Source organism: Rousettus aegyptiacus, unplaced genomic scaffold (genome assembly GCF_014176215.1).
Source record: "Rousettus aegyptiacus isolate mRouAeg1 unplaced genomic scaffold, mRouAeg1.p scaffold_m13_p_8, whole genome shotgun sequence".
Taxonomy (NCBI): Eukaryota; Metazoa; Chordata; class Mammalia; order Chiroptera; family Pteropodidae; genus Rousettus; species Rousettus aegyptiacus.
In genome coordinates this window covers 71,654,828-71,679,876 of record NW_023416311.1, presented here as the reverse complement: position 1 = coordinate 71,679,876, position 25,049 = coordinate 71,654,828, and the positions used below count along the sequence as shown (strand labels likewise).

At 40.6% G+C, this 25,049-nt stretch overlaps 1 protein-coding gene, 1 long non-coding RNA gene and 2 pseudogenes across 4 annotated transcripts in view; 1 reads left to right on the top strand and 3 right to left on the bottom strand.

Annotated features, from left to right (window-relative positions):
• Nucleotides 1-2,303: 2,303 nt before the first annotated feature.
• On the bottom strand, nt 2,304-2,611 carry LOC107498724 (annotated as a pseudogene).
• Nucleotides 2,612-2,798: 187 nt separating this feature from the next.
• Nucleotides 2,799-2,917, bottom strand: LOC118606989 (annotated as a pseudogene).
• A 17,134-nt stretch (nt 2,918-20,051) lies between these two features.
• On the bottom strand, nt 20,052-24,883 carry LOC118606475. 3 transcript variants are annotated; one of them, XR_004952437.1, is made up of 4 exons: nt 24,668-24,883; nt 23,814-23,922; nt 23,034-23,103; nt 20,052-21,330 (listed from the first exon to the last, which is right to left on the bottom strand). It is a non-coding gene; the product is annotated as an uncharacterized LOC118606475 (long non-coding RNA). The 3 variants fall into 3 exon arrangements; XR_004952436.1 differs by having other exon boundaries at nt 23,814-23,872; XR_004952435.1 differs by lacking the exon at nt 24,668-24,883 and having other exon boundaries at nt 23,814-24,127.
• Nucleotides 23,035-25,049, top strand: part of MAP1B (microtubule associated protein 1B) — an 89,293-nt gene continuing 87,278 nt past the window's right edge. Inside the window, exon 1 of the mRNA XM_016122184.2 lies at nt 23,035-23,606. Coding sequence (XP_015977670.1) covers nt 23,423-23,606 — 184 coding nt within the window. The 5' untranslated portion in view covers nt 23,035-23,422. The remainder of the gene's footprint in view (nt 23,607-25,049) is intronic.

Sequence of the window (25,049 nt, the reverse complement as noted above, 5' to 3'; positions counted from 1 at the left end):
TATTTTCCAGGAATAGCGCTGTTTGCTCTTGTTAAAGAAGACAAAAGAAGATGCCTGCCTCAGACAAGCGAGGCCAGTGTGCCTCAAGGAAGGGAAGCGAGCCATCAAATCACGTGAAACAGTGATGTGTTGCTTGAGTTTATGTGTTTTCCTATAACCGTCTTTTTTTATCCAGATGATTTATTCACATTATTTTCATTGAATGTAATAGATTCTTTAGCCCATCTTCACCTTCACGTGACCTTGGGTTTTATGATGTGATGATGACTGTGTCGATTACAGTTGTGTTGGATACAAATCAACTCTGGAATAACCTTGATGACAGCCTGGCAGGGAGCTATAGATAAACAAGGAGTCTCTGGTTATTAGATGGGGCTGGGGTGAGATTCGCATAGGAGTTATGGCCTGCATGATGGGGACAACCTTTTCAAGAACTGGTAGGACGGGATAAGAGCGGCACAATCATCCTCTTGCTGACTTTTCCATTTGGTTTGTAGGCTTGCACTTGGAAAAAAAAAAAAAAAGTGATCCCATCTCTGATCTAAGTGGAGTCTCCCAAGACAGTGCTACTGGAAACTTTATGCTTTGCTTCTTCCTTAACCTCCCCATGTTAATCATAGCTCCAAATTTTTGAGCATTTTCTCTGTGCCATAAATGTCTATGTATTTTATAGGCGTTGATTATCTCATTTAACCTTCATATTGACCTGTGAAATGAATTATTTTTACCTCCCTTTTACCAATGAGGAATCTGAAGCATAGAAATTAAATGATTTGCTCAGAAATGGCTGAGATACAAATGGAAGTTCGATGTCATGTTATGCAGAATACTGGCACTTTTCTTTTTTCATCTTTCTTCTTCAACATTCTTCTCCCCCACTTCCCCCACCCCCCCCCCCCCCCCACACACACAAGGCCTTGCCTTGATCTTCATCCCTCTCAATTTCAACTTTTCAGGGCTGGTGCTTAAATTCTCACTGAAAGAAATGACAAGCAACTAATCGCAGCAAATTTCAGTTTCTGCGTTCATGTCAACATCTGGTGGTCAGATGTCTTCACAGGAGCGGCTGATGCCGGGGTTTTGGGAAGAGTGAGTAGGGACTTTTTTGTGTATCTCCCATCAAAGGCAATACATTTGAGCTCCTGAGCAATGCCGAGATGCATCAAAATAAGTATACATTTAGAAGAGCCAGAGGTCTGAGGGGGGCTCTTTAGAGAACTGCTGCATCTAAGGAGTTTTCAGCTATCAGCCAGAGAATCCATTTCCTTCCACAAGCAGAGAACTGTGAGCGCACATTTTAGCTGTGGTTTCTAAGTGCCTATTTTTATCACTGTCCAGTTATTGATGAACCGAAATGTCTTTTATTTTCCATTGACACTGTCGTTTTTGCTATTTATTTTAGGTAGATAAGATGTTATGAGAACAAAACTTCATCACCGCATCCATGAAACAGAATAGGAGCAATTATAAAGCTCTTTATCCTCAAAGAGAGTCTTCTCTTAACTAGCAAAGATGGCTGCAGCCCTGTTTTGATATTTTTGGTGTAACTTTTCAAAATCGAAAATCTCAGATTAAAAAAAGTTGTCACTTCCATCTGCTGTGTGGAGATTTACATTTTGGAACTCTTTCGCTCAGCATCGGGGCTATGTGAGCCACTGCAATTTATGTGTCTTCCTGCCTTGCCTCCTCCAGAGGACAAGGATTTCTGCTGAGAAGGGCCTACCAGCTATAATCACAGGTTCAGATGCTGTTACTCCTCAGCCCCTGCTTGAGGAGGTCACAGAGCAGCTTTCTTGAGCACTGCCCTGCTCTGCCATCTCTGGGGCAGCGGGGGCTGCCAATCATTACAGCAATTCAGAAGGATGATTTGGGATCTGGCTGGACTTTTCTGGCCAGTACCATATAGTAACTTCCTGCAGTCACCATCTTCCCTTCTCCAGGGAAAACTGAATGATCCAGAAAATAGTTTCTCTTTTCAAGGATCAAAATACTATGCACCCTAAATTTTCTTCCTGTTTATTCTGCTACCAGAGAGAAACTTCTCAAAGACCATCTTTGTCAAGGGAAAACAAGAGAAAATGTTGTCCCATTGTTCTGTTTTTCTAAGGGAAGTCAGAGAACATATGGAAGCACCTGACTTTTAAGCTCAGAAACCAGAATTGAATTATAGCAAAAGAAATGTATATTTTCTGTTGGTGATAATTAATTATACTATTATTATTTTGTCATAAGATGTGTTTTATTTTCATTAATCATACAAATAATTTTCCAAAATATCCCAGGGTAAACCGGTGAATCTGGAAATTCAGTTGGGGACGTGTCTCTCAGAGATCCACAGGCTGATGGCATGAACATAAAGCATCCGAGTCCACAGTGCAGCTTGTCACTCGTGCGGTCATCTCACAGGTGCCTCTTCCTCCACATCACGACTGGGGTTTTGAAGATGATGGGGGTGAGGGATCCTTTAAGTTCTTAGGAAATTTCACTCTGCTTCTCCTGTTCCACGGTCTCTTTGGTCGGCAGGGTGTTTCTCTCCTGTGTCTCCATCTTCTTCAGCTTGCTTGGACTTATTGATGCTGGCGATTTCCCCCACGTCCAACTTGTCTGCCATTTTCTTAAAACAACCCTGGTCTTTGCTCCAAGCTGGGGTTCCTGGTTTCCACTCGCATCGCTGCAGTAAGAGACGCTAATTGCACTACTGCTTTTTTTTTTTTTTTTTTAAGGTGAGGCGACCCTTGGTTGACCTCACAGATCGCAAGGACCTTGTCAACTTACAATCCCTTATTTTTTATTTTTTACGCCTACAGCACCTGGTCTTCCTAGGCAGTCTCCCACACAAGTACTAACTGGGCCCGACCCTGCTTAGCTTCGGAGATTAGATGGGATTGGGCTTATTCAGGGTGGCATAGTCGTAGACTATACTATTACTTTTAACTTAACTTTTGAATAAGTAATACAGTCACATGGGCCAAAGTTAAAAATTTTATACATCGAAAAAAGTCTCCCAGCCTCCTCTGTACCTTAGCCACTGTGTTTTCTCTACTGTGTATCTTCCCAGAGACATTTTATGTATATACAAGCAAATATATATCTATTTCCACTTTTCCCCACAAATAGTAACATATTCAGCACCTTGCTTTTTTTCGTTTTACAATATATGTTAGAGATCTTTCAATAACAGTACATAAAGAGCCTTCTCTTTTCATGGCTGCATAGTATTTCATTAAGTGAATATACTATTATTATTTTTTTAATATTGCCCCTAATGTGGGCCAATAATTTATTATGGTTTGGATATTGAAATCCGGACTAGTCAGTGAGAGCATCTGAGAATCTATCTACTTAGAGGTATTTAAAAATGAGATAAATCCTCATCATACAGCAATTTGAATAATACCCATGACACAGACTGAGAGTTCCTTTTGAATATTGTCAGTTGAGGATTGCTGAGAACTTGGACTTCAGAGTCCTCCACAATGAGTTGTAGGCATTGAGTGGTTACTAAGAAGGATTCATCTATTTCACAGCATTTTAAAAAATGAATTCAAAACATTAATAAATAGCATTTGATAACTTAAGATATAAATCCATGTGTGCATGAGGTTTACCCTAACATTTGCTTTTAAAATGCTCTAGTTAATGTATTAAAACAGAAAATACATCTGACATCTGCTCTGTTCCACCACTGCACTTTGCCTTATGGTGTGCATTTCAAATGCAGCAGAGAAGGATTAATTGCCTTCTATCGAAGCTTTAAAGATTCAAACTGAAGCTACAGTGGTTAACTTTAAACAACATTTGAACTATATTTAATTATAGTCTTCAAATCCATTTCCCCCCTTCTCAAAGCTACATTATTTATATCGCTGACATAATAACATCTATTTTTGATAGAGCTCAGGAACCATGCTCCATCAGCCATATTGTGAGAACAAAGGCTCTTGGAACATGTGCTATAGGGAAAAAAAGATGATGTGCTGTGAGAAGTGGAAGCAGGTGGGACAACTTATCTTTCTGAAATACAGTTTGGAGAGTTCAGCTTGAAATAAATGACCAGGACAGGCTGTTAGGCTGGGTTCTAAGTGAAAACACGGTGTGTGATGCTCCTCACAGGGCTCACTTTTAGGAGCTCATGAATAGGGCTGTGCACAGCCCATTGGAAGATACCTGCCAAGAGGCCACGTTGCCTGTGCCAGGAATCCCTCATGGATAAGAGCTGAAGCCAGGCGCCCAACTTCCTCATACCGTACCAGTGCCAGGCACACGCTAGGTGTTCAGTGTGTGCTCATTGAACGGAGTTGTTCTTGTGGCCTTGCTGTGAACGTGAGAGTAAAGAAGTTTATGTACGTTCACCATGTATTGTCAAGTGGGGGGAAAATTCAAACCAGAGCATAAAGAGGAGTTACTAGGACAATAATGAAGCTTAAATTTTGAGACCTCTCCTTTGCATGGCCCCCTCCAAGGCCCTGTACATATGTTCGTATTCATCATTTTAAAACATTTTCTTAAAAAAGATTCCCAAATTTTGTACGCTTCAGATCCACATAATCTATATCTATTATGGGCACAAAATTTGCATATAAACATGATTCTATTTACAAAATGGAAAATTCTGTTAAAAAAAAACAACAAATAACAAATATATATACAACATGCTCTAACACACACATGTGTTAGGGAAGATATATGTCAAAAATATTAAAACTGTTTTTTTCCGATAGTGACTATTTATTATTTTCTATTTTGCTAAAGTGATCAAGTGCTATTTTAAAACTAACATTGTTTTTTCCCATGTATAGAAGTATTTCTTTGACTTTACTAGCCTTTTCTCAACTTTTACTTCTAATCAATCATTACCATATTTCTCCCAACCAGCGCTGAGAATGAAACTGTCTTTTCAGGTGTCTGTAATAGTAACTCTAAATTGGGGAAGGAAAATAAATATATATAAGTGAACCTTGCCCCCTCATATTCACAGAAGGATGCACGTCCTTCGTTTGGCAGGTTGTTATAGGAAGTAGATAAAAAAGTTAAGAGTCTCTTTTTTTCACATGGCTTGGTTCCATCTCTAGTTCCCTTATCCTCGCAGTCATACTCAGTCTTCAGCCATGCTGACTCACATCTCTGTTACCTGGTAAGGGACTTGAAATCTGAAACCTTGGGCTTATAAAGAGGACTTATGGTCTTCAGGTCTCTGTCCATGAAACCCAGGACAGCAAAGGCTGTGCCCTGAGCTCCAGACTCCATCAGAGTGCCTCAGTATTAGAATCTTTGGATTACCTTCACTAACAACTGGCAATGAGTTATGTCAAGCACTTCTCTTTCTCACTCTCCCACACCCTCACTCTCAGAGACTGTCCTTAAGAACAGGGGTCCTGAATCCCTAGGCCGCAGACAGGTACCAGTCCATGGCCTGTTAGGAACCAAGATGCACAGCAGAAGGTGAGTGGTGGGTGAGTGAGCAAAGCTTCGTCTGTATTTGCAGCCACTCCCCAGCGCTAGCATCACCACCTCAGCTCCACCTCAGATCATCAGGCATTAGATTCTCATAGAAGCACCAGTCCCTGGTGCAAAAAAGGTTGGGGACCGCTGCTTTAGAGTATTTCACCTGTCCTACCACATCCTGGGCAATGGAGGGCCAGGTATGGGCAGGAAGCAGTAACACTGATGTTGTCCTGAGGTCATTACTTTTATCGTGTTCTCCATGATCCTCAAAGAAGACCACAGGAGAAAGACCACACTGTGAGTGGGTGGCTGTAGCCTTAGTGGGTTTGAGTAGGAGAGAAAGAGGCAGAACTGACTTGGGGACTACAGCATGTATCTCTAGAAATTTCACTGATATGTTAATTTGCTCATTCATTCAGTTTTTCAAACATTCAACAGATACATCATGTTCTTACTAGGTGCCGAGAACTGTTTTATATGCTGTGGAAAGAGACAAAGGTGAACAAACCAGATAATAACATGACATTTAGGTATTCACGACATAGTGAGATCATTTCCTGGTCATTTTTAATATAGTTGTGATTTTTCTAAAAGTAGGCAGACACAGAAATGTACACTCAAAAATAGAGAATAGTAGTCTTCTAACTTTCTCATAAAATTTAATTACAATTAGGTGTGCATCTTAAAAATATTAGCATGGCTGGAAACCCCACAATCTTAATTTAGCACTCCATAGCATTGGCACCAGCTGCCATTGGAAGATGAGGGAAGGCACAGCACCATCCAAAAAATGAGGGTTTCTCTGGAAAAGAAACCACTTAGACAGTAACAGACACACAGTAAGCACTATGTATCAGCTATCATTGCCATTGTCATCAGCTATCTTTATCATTATTTTGAGCCAAAGAAACAAAGGTTGTGAGAGGCACAAGAATAGTGAGATATTGGGTTGGAGAAAGAAGCAGCAGACAGACCATGGGGAGCCTGGGCCCTAGGGAGCCACTGATGGGTTCTTAGTGTCCTCTACTCCACCCTTCCCCACAGGTTACGGGCTCATTATTGTTCTCCTTGCCTTCTACTCAAATGGAATACTACTTGGCATCTCCGTTTCCCCTTTACCTATTCTGCCATCCAGGACATAGCTTCCCATCATTCCTACAGCAGGGCTCCTATTAGGTCACTCTTGTGCTCGAAAACCTTCAGTGGCTGCACAGAATCCAGCCAGCTGTCTCAATCTGGCATGCAAGCATTGCTGTGCTAAGCCTGCTGCTCACCTGTCCAGAGCCCTCTTTCGCTATTCCCTGCATGACTTCTACATTTAGGCACACGTGACCGCTTGCTTCCAAATATCACCATACCTTCAACACCCTCTCTAAATGCCCTATCTCAATCTTTTGAAAATGTGCACTTTTCAAAGTTCTCAATGCTGTCTCTTCTGTGAAGCCTTTTCTTAGACTCCCAGTGGGCTGTGCTTCCTCCTATCTCTGAATCCCCACTTTTCTGTTTCCAGGCACAAGATCATAAGCTTTCTGAAGTCTTCCTTTCATGGAGAACCTTCTGTATAATACACTTTAGGAAACACAACGGGAAGGAATGGAACAGGACTGCAGAGTGGGCTTCCCCACACCCCCACCACTTTGGTCTGTGTTGCTTTCTGGTGGAGGAAGCTTGGGGGTCCTCCCTCTATACACAGTGAAACAGAGGATGAGCGGTCAGGGTAGGCCAGTGACTAAGCCATGCTCTTGTCCACCAGGTCTGAGCCCGAGGAAATGGCCCATCCGGGATGTCTTTCAATGTAATAAAACTAATCCAGTCATTAAGGCTGTAGATTGGCGATAAATGGGTGAAAAAAAAGTAACTCCATGGCTGGAAGCAAATGAAATTATTCCCCTTCATTTATTTCCTTCCTTCATTCCTTTCTCTCTCCCTCTCACTGATAAATATCTCTGCCAGGTGGTGAAAAGTACTTAGACCAATGTCTTGCAGCTCACCTAGATGTTCTAGTTTGTCGCATTTTCCTGCTCAATTACTGTTATCAACTTCGTAGATTTTTGTAAACTAAATAATGCTAAATAATGAAGTTAATAAAAGTGATGAACTCCTGTGCCATGTAAACAGACTATTTCCATAAAAATGTCAGATGTATTCTTAGCTCAGATTTAATCATCTTTTCTTGCATCTTATAAATTTTTCCTAATGAACGAATTGGCTTTCCAGTAGGGGCTTTACTTACTCACTGTTAGATTTTTTTATTCCTCTGGACTTGATTAGAGTCTGTATATTTATAGCTTCTAATATTTCTGCAGTGAATAATTTCTCCAGTGAATATACATCTGGAATTCAACAAATTGGACAAGCATGGAGCTCTCAATAGAAGCATTGACTATTGCTGTCCACACTTGGACCTTGGGACAGTCACTTCATCTAAAAAAAAAAAAAAAAAAAAAAAAAAAGCCTCCTTTCCATTCCTAGTTCACAGGATTGTCAGAAGACTAAATAATGCAAATATTCAAGCACAGGATTTTTTAAAATAGAAGGATCAGTCTTTAACATTTCATATGTTCATTCAGCAAACAATCTGAGAGCCTCCTCTGGGCCAGACTATACTCAAGCACCAGAGATACAAATTGAATCAGCCAGATAGAGTTCCTAGACCCCTGCCCCTAATCCCAGACTCCGGAATTGATACACTAAGAGGGAAGAAAGGCTTCTAAACAGCTTCTAATATTGTTTTCAGGAGCCTAGAAAAATCAGCAATAGGTAAGATTATTTTAGACAGAATAAATAGACACAATCAGAAGACATTTTCTAAAAATGAAGTTCTATTTAGAGTATAAATAAATCCTAGAGGCAAAAGATGCTTTTTGCTTTTCTTTGGGGTGAAAATTGTCTCTGAAAAATAGTAAATGTTTTGGGCTGAATTCCTGTACTATTTAACAGCATGCCAAGAAAGTAAAAAACAACACTGAAGGTCAAAAATAGGGATGTAGGAAAATGGACCACAGATAAGTCAGGGTTATTTTGGAGAGAAAATCAGTGATGACCACAGTGTGCTGAGTTTAATGAAAGATCCAAATACAGAACCCATGAGAAATTGAAGGTGGTTTGAAATTTATCAAATAAGTCAGGCTCTACTGAACTGTGACCAACACAGGAACTTGGAAATGTGTACTCTGCTTACTCTTTCTACAGCTGGCTGTGATATGCAATCTAGAAATAACTTCCAAGTATGGGCTGGATGACAGAGAAACTTCAAAGGTACACTCACACTTCTATGATGACCCATTATCAAGGCGCAGTAGGGACATAGTCATATCCAGTCCAGTGAAAAACAAAGTTACGAGAAATCAGCCCTACTGTCCAAGGCCTACAAAAGATGCTGAGCTGGTAATAGGAGAGATGCTCTCAGCATCTCTTGCAACTGTAGTTGACATCTATAGAGCATCTACTATGTGCCTGACACTGTGCTAAGATCTTTAGTTGTTTCTTTTTTTTTAATGTCACTCAATACTCATTGGAACAAGTACTATTAGCACCCCATTTTAGAGATAAGAAAATTAAGGCACAGAGAAGTTTAGCAGTTTACTCATAGCCATTTCAGTTGTTGAGTCCAAGAACCAGAAATGAACTCGAGTCTCTGTTTGCAACCTCAGTGCTGCAGGAGATTGCTCCCTTCCAAGGACTACATTTTCTACCCTGGGAAGAAAGAGACACTTCTTGTAACATTTACCCTGCCATTCACTCTACCAATGTGAACTTTTCTGTGATCAGGTTGTGTGTTTGAAAGACAATGTGAAATAAAATTATTCAATTCTCCCTCCCAAAGTAGAGCAAGAACTGGGTAACGGTGGTGGTGGTGTCAGGGGAAGTTTTATCAGAAGCCAAATAAAATAAGAATAAAAATGAGCAGAAGCAGAGGCCCTCACAAAAGGGGTGATCAGGAATCACCAGTGCTGTTCAAGCAACAGCATGGTCAGTTGGCTTAAAATTCCCTGTACGTTAGGGCCAAAGGGAGATTTGGAGGGGAGGGGGTACCAGCTAACCTCAGGGGAATCACAGCTAATCACAGGGGAATATTGAGAAAAGAGGTCATTCCAGAAAATGTGCTCAGGACTCAAGGCTGGGAAGAGGTACAGAAGGACATCAGGGACTCCCCCGGGACACTCCTGAGGAGAAAGGATGGGGTATGACCAGTGCCCAAGAGAAATGCACAGCTAGGACTGAGGCTGGCAGTCCAGGCTTCCTGGGGCAGCTGCCACCTGACAAGCCTCCCCGTGGAAGTGGCTGGCAGCTCTGCCCATTCCATAGCCTGATTCAGGGAGAGTGGGACCCTACAGATGACTAGTGTCACTGGGAAGAGCCAGATTTAGGTAAAAGGGCAGAAAATGCTGACTTCTGTTAAAGACTGAGATTTAACTGTAGTAGCCAAATCTCTGAAGTATGTTTTCTAGAGTCACAAATATTTCACAGTTAGTGTAAGGAGGTAAGATCAGGGAAATGAGCCGAAATAGGAAACCAAAACCCCAATTCTGAGATTTTTTTTTTTTTTTTAATTTACTCAGTGTGTATAAAAAGACATTTTCCTTGGGAATCTGAGTATATAGAGTAGCACAGAGAAAGACAGGGATGCAAGATTAATATCTGAAAGGTGGTTCCTCCTGCTGTCCTCAAGCTCATTCTCCTATCATTTACATTTAGGTAGGATGACCTTTTTCAATCAAATATATTGACTGAATATTTAATACTTATTTTGTAAGATGAGAAGTCACATACACAAATATTGGCCTAGCTTCCTGGGATCATCTCACTGGTGGCACTAAGGGGAGTGGTGGATCAAAATCTCAGGGAGAGCACGTGTGGGTCAAAGACTAGTCCAGTGGCCTTTATGTTAAAACGACCCAGCAGCAGCCTCTCCCACACTTCGGGCTGTGCGCCGCTGCTTCATGCAGCTGTCGTGATTAAATTAAAGTGCTTTCCCAGATCAAATCCCAACCTTCTTTTAGCATTACCCTGTGCTTTGGTTTGTTTTGTTTTTAAGCCTGATTATTAACATATTTTGAAGTTACAAATGTTTAAAAGGTAATCGATTTGTTATCTACCACAGAAGGGCATATGGTTTAAAAGGCTGAGAAAGAACAATTTAGTCATGTTTCCTTAAAGTTGTGCTAATATGTTAGTGACAGTCATATAACCTTCCGCTGCTGGTTTGGTATTCTGGAAAATGAAAGCATGAGAATTCAAAGAGACAATGTTTCTGAAGCCTGCTACAAACTGTGAAGGCAACACAAATGCCCCGCTTTACAAGGACAGTTCAGAGTCTGGTCACCATCCCACACTCCTGTACTTCTGGCAGATTATCCACACTATTGCCAGTTCAATCTTTCTCATGTCATGTCCACTAGTGGCCAGCCTCTCACTCCCTGGTATGGATGGCAGAAGAGGAGTTCAAGGGCATTCAAGATGCCATCTCATTCCATGTGGAATCTGGAATTCTTTGTAACAATTCTTTCATCTATATTTTGTCTGGTGAATCTTCTTTTATTCTTCTCTAAAGAACACTGAAAATGCCATTTTCCACTTTCCTTGGTTCTCCATATCTGTGCTTCTTGCCTCTTAAAAGTAAGCTCTATGAAAGTAGGGACCATGCTTGTTTTTCTCATTATTGTAGCATCATTGTAGGAAATACAACAGTATCTGGTACATAGTAGACGCTTATTAAGGATGTATTGACTGAATGAATACACAAGGACCAAATAAATGATTATGTCTTTGTGTACTGATACAACTTCGAAAACTTTCCTTTCATTTGGTTTTAAAAAGAGTGATAGGAACAAACACATATACACACAGAGAAATAATCCATCTCTGAACTAACTAAACTATATGCAACTATAGAATTCTAAACAGGATGAAGCTACTTTAAGAAATGGCAAAACTTGAAGTATCATCTAATGGGAAATCAGATACTTGCTGACCATGGGATTCGAGAGAAATTGCCCACAATTTTCTAAAGGGCAACTTTACTTGTATCGCTATTTCAAATCCCAGTGTTTTTTTTTTTTTTTTTTGACATCCTTGCCCATCTCCAACCGATTAGAGTGTGCATACCACGTACCCTGACTGTACTCTATAAGAAGCACAAAGAAGAGCAATGTCGTGTCAGGCAGCTTCACAAGCCTTGCCAATCCTTTGTTCCCGGCCCGATTCTTCCTATAACCCAGCACAAAATGTGGGGTGGGACTGGGACATAGCCATTTAGAACGCCAGGCTATGTGACAACTCCCCAGAAGGAATCACCCAAAGAATTATGTTTTCCAAAGTGTCTTACCCGCCTGTGTGAACAAATTACCACAAATTTATTGGCTTAAAGCAACACAAATTTATTATTTTACAGTGCTAGAGGTCAAGAGTCCTAAAATTAAGATGTCAGTAGTTTCATTCTTTCCGGAGGCTGTCGGGGAGCATTTGCTTCCTTATCTTTTCCAGCTTCTACAGGCAACCCACATTCCTTGGCTTGTGGCCCCTTCCTCTTCAAGCCAACAGTGTACCTTCAAATTTTAATCTCTCTCCCTCTCATCTCATTACAATTCTCTTCATCATCACATCTCCTCTCAGACACTCCTGTCTCTCTCTTATAAGGGCCCTTATGATTATATTAGGCCCACCCAGATAATGCAGGATAATTTCCCCATCTCAAAACCCTTAACTTAATCACATCTGCAAACTCCCTTGTGCCAGGTAAAGTAGCATATTCAGATTCCAGTGATTAGGCCATGAATGTTTTTCCTTTTTTGGCAGGGACGGGGGGGGGGGGCATTATTGCACCTACCACACTACTCCAATCTGCTTTCTTCCTAATGGCTTCATAAAGCGGCCTTCAGGTCCTCCCCTCTCCCAAAGCTGAGCACACTCAGAGGCTGCTGGAGGCTTCCATGCTACTTCCTCCTTCTGAGTGTTCCTGGTCCTCTCTGCTTCTCCCTTCACACTCCTTAAAGCAACCCGGATCCTCTAGGGCATTCCTTCCTGCTGCCTTACGCCATATTAGTATTTGCATATGTTACTTTCCTAACTAACCTGAGCCTGGAGCTAATTCTCAGTGACCTCCTGGGCCCTAGAACAGTGTGGCAGATTGCAGGTGCTCAGCTGTTGGTGCTAGTACATGGCAGAGGACACGTGAGCCATTTCTGTCTCGGTCTGGTGCCCTCCAGATGTCTCTCCCAGAGTCCTGAGACATCACCCCTTCCCCCGCCCCAGGGCACCTCTATGAGCTACTGGTGGCTTCCCTGCCTGTGAACAGGCTGGACTCCACCATGCCTGCCTATTTAGAATATATCGTCCCTAGGGGCTGTTGGTGGCCAGGGAAGGCAGCCTCATTTATGTCTGCAGCTTCCCACCTTGCGTAAGTGGGGCTTATTATTGCTTTGCTATTTGCTGTGGCAGCGGCTGCTTATCTGCAGTGCAAGCTGAGAAGCTCTGTCTGCAAGCAGGCTTGGCTATTTCCACTATAATTCTCTTCCCCTCAGGATGCCATCCTCTACATGTGTTGGTATGACTCACTTGGCACTTGTACTTGGTAAGAGCCTGAGCTTAATGAAAAGGCACTGGCCAAGAATGTCCCAGGCTCATTTTCAGCCACTCCCTGTGTAGGCCTTCCCTCAACCCAGGAAGACTCTTTACCTCCCCAGTAGTCCAAAAATGCAGAAGTTAGAACTATTTAATTGCTGGACATTAGGTGAAGCTTGGGGTTGAGGTTGAAGTGGATTAAAGGGCAGGGTGAGTTAGGGACTAAAAGCATGGTATCAAAGTTTTTGCTCTGACATATTTCAAAATCAACTGGGGAGAAAGGTAAGTTACCAAGTCATTAAAAAATTCTGCAAAATCGTCTATCAGCAAAATGTTGTGGAGCTTGGAAAAATAAGTAGATCCATATTTAACATTAAACATAAAGTCTTAAAAGTACTAGAAAAACTTCAGGAGAATTTTTCTTATATAATCTCAGAATGGCAAAGACCTTTCTAAATATAACACAGAACCCATAAACCACAAATGAAACAACAGTTAAATTTAACTACATAAAAATATCTCCCACGGCAAAATCTGTAATACTTAAAAAAAAAAAAAAGCCAAACTGAGAAAAAATATTTATAAATCATATTACAGAAAAAAGCTAAGTTCCCTAATGTATAAAGAATACAATCAAATCAATAAGAAAATGCTAACTATCTAATGGGAAAATGGGAAAAAGATAAACATTTCATAGAAAAGGAAATGTAGATAGACCTTAAACATAGGAAAAGATGCCAGCCTCACTTATGAGAAATGTGACTAAAATTAAATTTTCAAAAATCAAAAAGTTTGAAAACATTTATATTGCGAGAAATCAGCAGCCTACTCATATATTACTGGTAATACTGGTTCCTAAAAAAAGAAGAACCTACTGATACAACTCCTACAGGGGTAAATTTTCAACATCCACCAAAATTACAGACATGCATACCCTCTGAGTTGGCAATTTTGTTAGGAATTTATCCTGTGGTTAGTCTCTAACCTATGGGAAATGACACATATAGAACTTTATTTATTACAGCACCGTTTATAGTATCAAAAGATTATAAGTAATTGTCAATAGAGGAGTGATAAAAAATAGAAGTGATAAATTATGATATTCATACATAATAGGATTCTATGCATAGGGAATGCTCTTTATAATTATAGAAATATTTCGAAGATATCTTAAGTGACAAAAGCAAGGCAAAGAACAGTATGTTCAGTGAGCTATATCTGTGATTAAAACAAGGGAGGAGTAAGCTACTATCTGTTTTCAAGAATTGGTGCAGTATAATTCTATTGGTTGTTTTTTGCTTATGTTGTTCTCTTCATGTAGATTGTCCTTTCTCCATCTCCGCTTATTGAAAAAAAAAATCCTTCCAGGACAATTTCTTCCTTTATGAACCTTCACTAATCCCCTGAATTAAATACTCTCTCAATTGAACAAAACCGTAAAATTATTAGGAGAATAGTTTTAAGGTTTTAAGTAAGAGATCCTTCCTATGCAAGACGACCCCTAATAATTTATAAAGGAAGAAGACCGGTTTAACCTTCTTATAATATACTTAATATTTTATATGGTCAAAGACATCATAAACGGATTTACACTCAAACTTAACAGATGGAGCCCCATATACTGATGACGAAGGCTTATTATCCGAATTATATAAATAGCTCCTATAGCAGTTTCTCAGAAAGTTAAACATGGAGTTATTATATGATCCAGCAATTCCACTCCTAGGAATATATTCAAAAGAAATGAAAACACATGTTTGCCATAAATTTGTAGACAGGGTTCCTAAAAAACAAACAAAAGAAAAATAATAACTCCTAGAAACTGACAAACATAAAGCCAATAGTCCAATAGAGAAAGGGGTATATTTTAAGGACAAATACAGTTAGTTAAAAAATAAAATGTTCAAATTCAAATAATAAATATTTTTCTCCAGTCGATGAGCAAAAATTACAAAGATTTATACTATGGTGTAGGGAAATAGGCAATAATGTGGTAGGAGTTTAAACTGTTAAATTCTCTTTATAGGACAATTTGGCAGGAGTCATTGACTGCTAAAATTATGTATCACCTTGAATCCACCTATTCAACTTCTAAGCATCTGTGGTCAGAGAAACATATATGCAAATGGAAGCACTTACAAGCATTAATGGTCATTGCAACATTATTTATAATAGAAAAAAAAAATAAGGCCTCTTAAAAGATGACCAGTAGGAATAAGTACTTGAATTATGGTAAATTCATTCTGTCAGCTACTGTGCAGCAGTTTAAAATACAAGATAGATTTCTATATATTTTTTTTGTCAAAAGATATCTAAAGAAAAAATTACAATAAAGTACAGTATGTAAAATATTATTCTGCGTACAGGGGAAAAGCTATATGTATGAATATATACATGGGGGTATGTATGTATATACACAGTATATATACACATGTATGCAGATAGCTTAATAATAGAATTTACCTCTAGAAAGGAGAATGGAATTAAGGGTGGGGAATGGGAAACTTTGATTTTGTGTTCTACACATTTTGTTTTGTTTCATTTGCTTGTTTGCTGTTGAAAGGTAGTGATGTAAAGAACCCAGTTCACATAACTAGGAGAAGAAATTTGATCTCAGTTAATTGACCTCATAGTGGAATATTTTTCCCACTGTTCTACCAAAAGAAAAGAAGAGGGAGTTTCTGAGTCATGAATGGTTACACAGAAATAAGTATGAAATTTTACTCTGGCCAGAAAGGATACCACTGAATTTTCAGAAACTTCCCTCTGTAACTAACCTAAATTGCCACTACTGAGAGTGAGACCCACTTATTTTATGGGCATAGAGAATAATTACACCCACCATGACATAGCACATATGCATCTAATGTCTTCTCTAATATTCTGCACCTATCTTTTCCCTAATTTTCCTTTTTTTCCCTTTATTCAGACTCTGTTCATTTTTCTAGAGCTAACTTAAAATTTGGGGGAAGAGGACCAATGCTGAGTTAAAAAAAAAAAAAAGACTACTTCTTAACCCTTAAATGACATATTACCCTAAATTAGATTCTAGAATTACTTTAATTTAAAATAATAATGCAATATTAGAGACTCATTTGATGTGGAAACTGACTTGGACTTTTAGGTCCATCTCTGTTATTCTTCTTAATCAACACATTTGTTGTGCTTTGTTTCCTTTAATTTGCTTTAATTCTCATGGCAAGGAAAAAGAGTATTATATAGGCAAGGTTATAGCCTTTGAAGTCTGACATACCTGAGTTTTCACAGGTTTTCGATGATTTGGAACAAACTGTCTTAACTTTTCTGCATGTCAGTTTTCCATCTGTCAAAGAGCAATAATAACTCATGGCAGAAGAAGAACTCACAATGAAATATAACATATCGAGATGTGTATGGTGCAGCTAAGGCAGGACTTTGAGAGAAATGTATAGCTTTAAATGTATATCAGAAAAGAGGAAAAACTGAAAATCAATTACCTGAGCCTCGAAAAGAGCTAAAATAGGAAGTAAAATAAAACCCAAAGAAATCAGGAGTGAAATATTATACATAAGAACAGAATCAATTAAAAAAATACATATACACACATAATAGAAAATGAACAGTAATGCCAAATGTCATTTTTGGTAAATATGATCAAAATTGATAAAACTCTAGCAAGGCTGAAACAACAACAGCAGCAGCAAGACAGAAAATACAAATTACCAAGATCAGAAATGTAGAGACCTGATCCAGCAATCCCTCTACTGGGTATTTACCCCAAAGACTTGAAAACCCATATCCAAAAAGATATTTGCACACCGAAGTTCATAGCAGCATTATTCATAGTGGCCAGGACATGGAAGCAACTGAAGTGTCCTATGACAGATGATTGGCTAAAGAAGCTGTGGTACATATATACAATGGAATATTACTCAGCCATAAGAAGAGAGGAAATACTGTCATTTGCCACAACATGGATGGACCTCAAGATAATCACGCTAAGCGAAATAAGCCAGACAGAAGTTGAAAATCATACAATATCACATATATGTAAGATATAAACCTAAAAGCAACAAATGAACAGGACAAACAAAGAGAGACTCATGGACATGGACAATGGACAATGGACTAGTGGTTACCAGAGAATAGAGGGTGGGGGAGGAGGGGGGAGATAGACGGAGTAAAGGAGATCAAATATATTGGAGCTGAAGGAAATTGGACTTAGGGTGGTAAGCACACAATAGAATACACAGATGTTAAATTAGAATGTAAATTTGAAAATTAAATAATTGTATTAACCAATGTTACCCCAATAAACTTAATAAAAATTTAAAAAAAGAAATGCAGAGACCTTAAAGCCATCGAAATGATAACAACACCTTTTTTTTAGGAAGTTTGTGGGAATTCGCTTAAACAATGTACTTAAAACACCAAGCACAGTAACATGGCTTATAGAAGCCATTCATGTAGTCACTAAGATACTTTTATTGAGCACATGCTCTATGCTGGGCACTAAGAATCCACAGGTGAGTTGATGGGTATGTGTGATGTAGGTGGATAGACATGGTTCCAGTCTCAATAGAGAAGAGAGTCTAGTTGTGAAGACAGACACATTTTAATAATTATATATAAAAATATAAAATTGCAATGATGACAAGTGCAATAAATAAGAATTGGGGCTTAGAGCTAAAAGTATATATGAAAAGGTTAACCGACTGGTATGGAAGGTAAGGGCTTCCCTTAAGGAAGTAACTGAGATGCTATCTGCAAGGCTGATGCTGAAAAGTCAGGATGAGTGGGGGACTAGATAAAGCTGGGGAGATAAACAGGGATTATATTTTGTGCAACGTTGTAGGCCACGCTAAGGTGTTTGATCTTTACCTTAAAAACAGTGGAAAACCTCTGAAGGGGTCAAGTAAGAGTGGGGTGATGTAACCAGACCAGAAAAGATCACCTCCGTGTGGTATGAAGAATGGATTAAATGTGGGTCCCAGGGGATATTGCTGATGCCAGTCTGATGACTATTGTTGCTGCACAGGAAAAAAACAATAGTTATAACTACTGTTTATAACATAAATTGAACTGAAAATAACTCAGCAATACCAGTCTACAGTGGACTGATTAAATAAATTATAGTAAATAAAGACAATGGGTTAACGTGCAGCTATAAAAAGGAATGAGAAATATTAACTTCATTTAATTATGAGATTATCTCCAGGATATATTGTTAAGTGAAAAAATGTGTATTTATGCTGTTGTTTATCTAAAAGATAAACATTTAAAAAATGGAAGGCTAAGTCAAGGATAAAAGAGTTATTTATAGGGACAGAGAGAAAACAGGGTGGAGTAGAAAGGGATAGAAACTGAGGTTCTCTAAATACAATTGTTTCATAGATTTGACTTTAGAACCAAACATTGTACACAGTTATTAAGCAAAATTAAGTATAAAAAAATCAATTCATAAAAACTGAAAATGAAACAAAACAGATAAATCTAATTACGTATTGAGTTTGTGGTATAATCATATAAAAAAGAATTAACTCAACTTTAAAATTTCATCTCTTTGGGATATATCTATGACAAAAAAACTGCAAAAAAAAATCTTAAACTGCTTTCAGTAATCCTACTGATATCACTAACATTTTGACTGTTATTCTGAGAGTTTTATATTGTGGGATAAAACAAAAAAGTGATCATCTTGGTGTCTTCGGCAACCGGGGAATATGGTTCTCTAATATGATACATTCTAAGAACTAAAGCAATTGGAAAAAAAATTTAAACTGCTTTTTAGCAATCACATTGTTGGCAAAAGTGTTGTATTTTTACATGAGAATACTGTGAGCATAATTTGTATGTATCGTTGGATAAAGCAACAGTCCCCAACCTTTTCAGCACCAGGGATCCATGCTCCTATGAGAATCTATCTAATGCCTGATCATCTGAGATGGAGCTGAGGTGGTGATGCTAGCACTGGGTGAAGCTTCCCAGGTGAAGCTTCCCTCGCTCATACTGCTCACCTTCTGCTGTGTGGCCTGCTTCCATGGCCCACGGTTGGGGCCCCTGGGATAAAGAAAATGAGAAATTAGCTACTTTAATTCTCTCTATCTATTCTATCTAATTCTATCTTGGTGTTTTTGAGAACTGGAATTCTTGGCATAAGAAAAAGGAAATACTGATATAAGATTGAAGGTTAAGCAAAATCCCTGTAGCCCTAATCCTGAGTTTGCAGTACAATATGAACTCATAATGTATTTCACCTTGAAAAAAAATTATTTTCTATTCCTGTCCATTGAAGATACCTAGAAACAATGGCCAAGAAAGTCGCTCCTGGTATCCAGATTATGGTCTCTAAGTATCATTTCCCACTTAAGGAACCAGCTTACAGAAATGGCTAATTCCACATTCTGAGGTCAGATATGTACAAAGTGAGCTGGGAACATCTTATACCACTGGTCAAAGATGGTAAAGTTAAAATATTAACAGGAATAATGACTTTAAGTTATATACTTAATGATACATCTTCCATTACTTTTGGAAGATGTTATAGAATGAATTCATTATTTTAAAAATTAATAAATAATAAAAAGAATCATGTACTTATCCTTTTTTCTACAAAACTATACCTCAGGCTAACTAAGTGACAGGTGATATTTCTCCAACAGAAGTATTCAGGTTTCAGATAAAGAAAGAACAAAATTAGAAAATTATCATTTTCCAACCCATAATGAAATTATAAATCTAGGTAATGATCACCAATGGCTGCTAAGATCTCAGAACAAGGTTGACCCATCTTTATATGCCTCCTGATGGAAGAACACAATATCGCCTAAGAAGTATACTCACGCACACACAAAATCAAACCTGCATCTGGTCAAAGCTGTAGATTTAACTATTATTATACAGAAAATTCAGGAGCTGAAAGAATGTTAAATAACATAACAGGGATGCAATCAGCAAAATTCAGACTTTGTGAAACTCTGCAGAACAAATGTTTCTACTATTCAATAAAAAGTTACAAGCAAAAAAAAAAAAAAAGAAAAAAAAGAATGGAAAGCCATGGATTAAAAAAATTTAAGACATATCAAACAACTGAAATAAATGGACCTTACTTAGATTTTGCTTTAAATAAGCAAACTTTAAAAAAGCAAAATAAAAATCGTTTGGGGATAATGGGTACATAGAGGTTTCCTATACTATTTAATTTTATATATATTTGAAATTCTCCACAGTAAAATATTAAAATAATAACAAAAAAAACACCAACTATTGACAGCTTATTACACACAAGGAAGGCACTGTTCTAAGCACTTTACATACTTAAACGGTCGCTCTGTAGGTGAGGTGGGTATTCATCTCCACTATACAAATGAGGAAACCAAGGCACAGAGGAATTAAGCTTCTTGCCTAAGGCACACAGCTAATAAACGATGGTGCTGGAAATCAAAACCAGGCAGTCTGATTTCAGAACCCAATTTTTAACCTTTATACTACTACTGCTCATGATGATGGTAGCTTGGACTAGGGTGGTGATAGTAGAGAGAAGTGAATAGATTGAAGAGACACTTAGGAGGTAAATTGATCAGACTTCATGCTGAATTGCACATCGAGTTAAAGGTCAGGGAGGAGTCTAAGATGCTTGAGACATTTTTGGCTTGCATCATAGAATAGATGGTGATACTGTTCACTGAAACAAGAAAAGTGAGAGGATCAGGTTTGGTGGGCAGATGATTTGTTTTGGAGCATGTTGATTTTGAGGTGCCTTTGGGACATCCAGGTAATGTCAAGTGGCAACAGGTAACACAGACACTCTTATATGATTCCCTTTCCTGATCCTTAGAACTGTATCTTTATTCTTGAGATGGGGCCTACTTTTCTAGTCTGTAGTATCACTTAATAGTCTACTCTTGTTTCAGAGGTGTTGGTAGTTGAGCTCAACTTGATGTCATCTGAACATTTTGTAAGGGATGCTTTTAATCCATTGTTCAAGAAACTGAGACAAACAGATCTTTTTATTGATCTGCTTTACTTACTATATTCCAATCCCTGTATTAAGTACTAACACGTTATATCATTTACTTCTTTCTTACATAGTTATTCACACAGTTATAAAGATATATTATTCTTCCCAGTATATAGATTAAGAGATTGAAGATCAAAATGAGTAAGTCACTTACCCAAAGTTAGAAAGCTATACGACACCAATCAGTATCGCCAGTCTGTGTTCTCCAATATCTGTTTGTCAGAGTGCTTGATGACTTAGGTGGTTCATGGTCATGGAATTCTTTCAATTGCACTGAGTCACACAGTAAGAAAGTTCTCCTTCTGTTATTTTCATCCAATCTTCTGTTATGACATGGAGAACAACTCAGTTAGGTGTTAGTATGTCTTTAACACCTAACACTTGCTAATCTCCATTTTTAATCTAGAGTACACTTCAGGGTCAGAGTCTATTAAACAGTATAGAGCAGAAATTTAATCATATTATCTTATTTTCATTGTTTATTCTCAGAGATACCTTATATTTATAAGTGATATTAGTGTTTCCATTTATATAATAATGAAAATGTCACTTAAAAATAAAATTAAGTAAAAGAAATACAGCTAAAGAAAACTATTACATAAATAAAATGGCAGTTCAGAGAAATGGAAGAGAATGATTAAATGACACTGGGCTCCAATGGCTGACCTTTGAAAAATGATAGTGCTCTTCACCAACTTCTCCCCTAAAAATGGGCTTTGGTGCTGGCCTCACTTCTCTAGCAGCAACTGAATGCCATCTCTTGACCAAAATATACTCTGTAACCACCTCACTTAAAAATTCTGTCACTGTTCACTGGTGAATGCAGCTCACCAGTGAGCTTATCACAGACCCCAAAGTGCTGCGGGCCAGACAATATCTTTATTTCCCATTGATCAAACTGGCTTATAGGATGGGGCCACAGCCTCTGGTTGGCTGCCCACTATGCTGCCCATGCCAGGGTCTTGGTAAAGAGCTAAGAGTAAAAACTATATCACCAATAAATTATGGCAGTTAACAGCTAAGATAATAGGTTATTTTGGAAATTTTAGTATATCTATGTGATTTTTTTTTTTACTAATATATATTCTAGTATTCAAACTATATTGACCACTCTAATTTCCATCCATTCCTCTTTCCTAAGCCTCTAATCCTGCAGTCTTTTATGATGGTACCAGGTTTGCACATTTTGTTCCTTTCTTATCACCACAACCCCTTTCCTGGGACAGAAGCTATATTCAGTATGTTTGTGAGAAATGGTTATAGATGTGCTGCCTTTAAACAACATTTTTATGAGTTCTTCTAAGCATAGACAAAGGCAATAAAAATTCCCAATACTTTATATATTTTAAAAGACATTGTTGTCACATGAAATAATTTTGCTTGTGTGTTCCCCAAGGAACTGAAAAGTAAATTTCAGTCACTGTAATCTTGCTGGGTAAAGATAGTATCTTCTCTTTACTCTTTGTTATGCCTGATACTATCTGTTCAGCATATTAAGAAAATTTTATGTAGGCTAACATATCTGTATTTCTCTCATTTCCTATGAGCACCACAAAGCCAGTACATTTTCTTCATTGGGACTTGCAGAGTAGGGTCCAAAACCTGAGCATTAAAGGTTTAGGTTTTGCATTTCTGATGTATTCTTTAAGCGAAGCTGGTAAATATCGGTAAATACTGTGTGTCTTCCTAAATCCGCAAGGCCAAAGGAAAGACAGGTTACAATTTCCCAGGAGGGTACTGTGGGCACCAGGACTGCTTTGCTACCATAGCTCCTGAAACCCTGGCTTCATCGAAGACAGGACACAAGGCAGAGGCCTGACTTGTGCACCTCGAACAAGTAAATACCCCCACACTGAAAATGGAAACTATCCTGTTCTCCTATACGAACAAGGTGAGGGTTTGGAGGCGGCAGTGAGTGTGTGGGGGATGTAGGTTGGAGTGTTTTCCCCTCCCACAGCTTTAGCCGGGCCCTTAGGGTTCCCCAACCCCTTGACTCGCAGCCCTGCCCTGACCATTGTCCGCACACCTCGTCCCTCCAGCTTCCGGGCCGCGAGCGAGATGATTTGCTGCAGATGACATCAGCCCTGGGCCAACGGCTGGAAGAGTGGAGGCAGCCACCGCGTGAGGATGTGCCGGGTGGTCCTTTTCCTCCTCCTCTTCCTCCTCCTCCCGGCTCCATGCCTAGTCTCCATATAAAAGCGGAGCCGCCTCCCCGCCCGCTCGCACTCCCCACTCCTCTCCGCTGTGCGCCCTAGGAGAGGGCGGAGGGGGAGGCGGCGCGCAGCAGCGCCAGGAGGAGGGGGGACGCAGGGGGCGGAGCGGAGACAGCACCTTCGGAGATAATCCTTTCTCCTGCCGCAGAGGAGAGGAGCGGCCGGAGCAGGACACTTCGCCAAGGCAGAGCGGACCGGCAGGATGGCGACCGTGGTGGTGGAAGCCGCGGAGCCTGAGCTGTCCGGCAGCATCGCCAACCCGGCGGCGTCCACCTCGCCCAGCCTCTCACATCGCTTCCTCGACAGCAAGTTCTATCTGCTGGTGGTCGTCGGTGAGATAGTGACCGAGGAGCACCTGCGACGTGCCATAGGCAACATCGAGCTCGGTAAGAGGCCCTGCGCCCCCAGGGAACGCGCTAGGGGAGACGCACAAACGCGACCCCACCCAGGGCGCGACCGCCACCCTCTTCTTCGGGCGCGTCCCGCACCCACCTCTCCCCACCACCTCCCGCATCCAGTCCGGACTCTTTTCTAAGCTAATTTCAGAGTAATGCGAATCTAATTTGAGACCCAGTGGGCGAGTCTCTCCTAACCTTGAGGGATCTGTCATCAGGCTGGGTCTGCAGATCCGAGCTGGCCACCGCCTCTCCCGCTAAATGAAATGCAGGTGTCAGAGGAGCAGAGGCCACAATAAAGCCGCAACTGCAGGGAGCAAAAGTCAGGCGCGCGTGGGGGGGGGGGGAGGGTGTCCTGATACTACCACTCCTTTCAGCCCTCTTCTCATCTCCACAAAATGCTGGTAGACTCCCCCCTCCCCGCCATCTCGCCGGTAGATCCGAGGCTGAAGCACCATGTGCCAGGGCCCGCGTGGGAATCACTCTCACCACAGCACCTCAGCCCCCCGAGAAATGCCTTTTCTGGCTTAAAACCTTCCGATCTTTTCTTTCCCTGGAATGACTCGGCTAGTCCTAGGGCCACGCCCGCCTCCCCCTCCTCCCCCGCGCAGAGATGGAGAACCGCCCGCACTTCGTTCCCGGACGCACCAGCCTTGCTATCGCCCCTAGGACCTTGGTTGCGGTTTGAGGAAGGACAATGGGACCCCGAGTTGCGGGGTGGGGCTTCTTTTAAAAGTCTCGGTCTCAGGAGCGGGAGTGATGGCTGGAGGGGGGGGGGGGAGGACTGAGGGGAGGGAGGGGTCGGCGGGCAGGGCCAGCGCCTCTCCCGGTGCGCGCTTTAGGAGCGCGCTCTGCAGAGGCAGAATAGCGGTTCGCAGGGAGCCCTGGGCGGGGCCCGAGGGTCCCGCGGGCGCCGCCTCGGGCACGCGGACCGACCCGCGCCCCAGTCCCACTGGGGCTGCCGCAGTGCTTCCACCTGCCCCTGCACTGCGGCACCCCCACAGGGCTCAGCCCCAGTGGACCTCGGGCTTGGGGTTACTGCGTGCCCCCACCTCTTCCTCAGCCTAGCTTTGTTGCGGTCGAAGTCACGGGGTGGGCAGCTGTGGTCTCTGCCTTTCCCCTTTTCCCCGGCGTCCCAGACCTCTCCTCGCGCCTGACCGAGGTCGCCAGGCCCCTCCGCAGCCCCAGCCCACGCTGTATTCTCTTGGGTGGTGCTGAAGCGTTTCTGCCCGGAGACACCGGCGGGTGGGCGTGGTGCAGTCCGCACTGCGGTCTCTACGGCAGCCGGAGGCGGACAAAGGGCGTTCACGCAGCCCTCGTTCCCCGCTCCCACCCCCCCACCCAATAAAAGACAAATGAAATACCTTATTTTAGATGAGAAAAAAAAAAAAAAAAAAAAGCTTGTCAGTCATCTTCCTCTGCCTTTGGAAACGA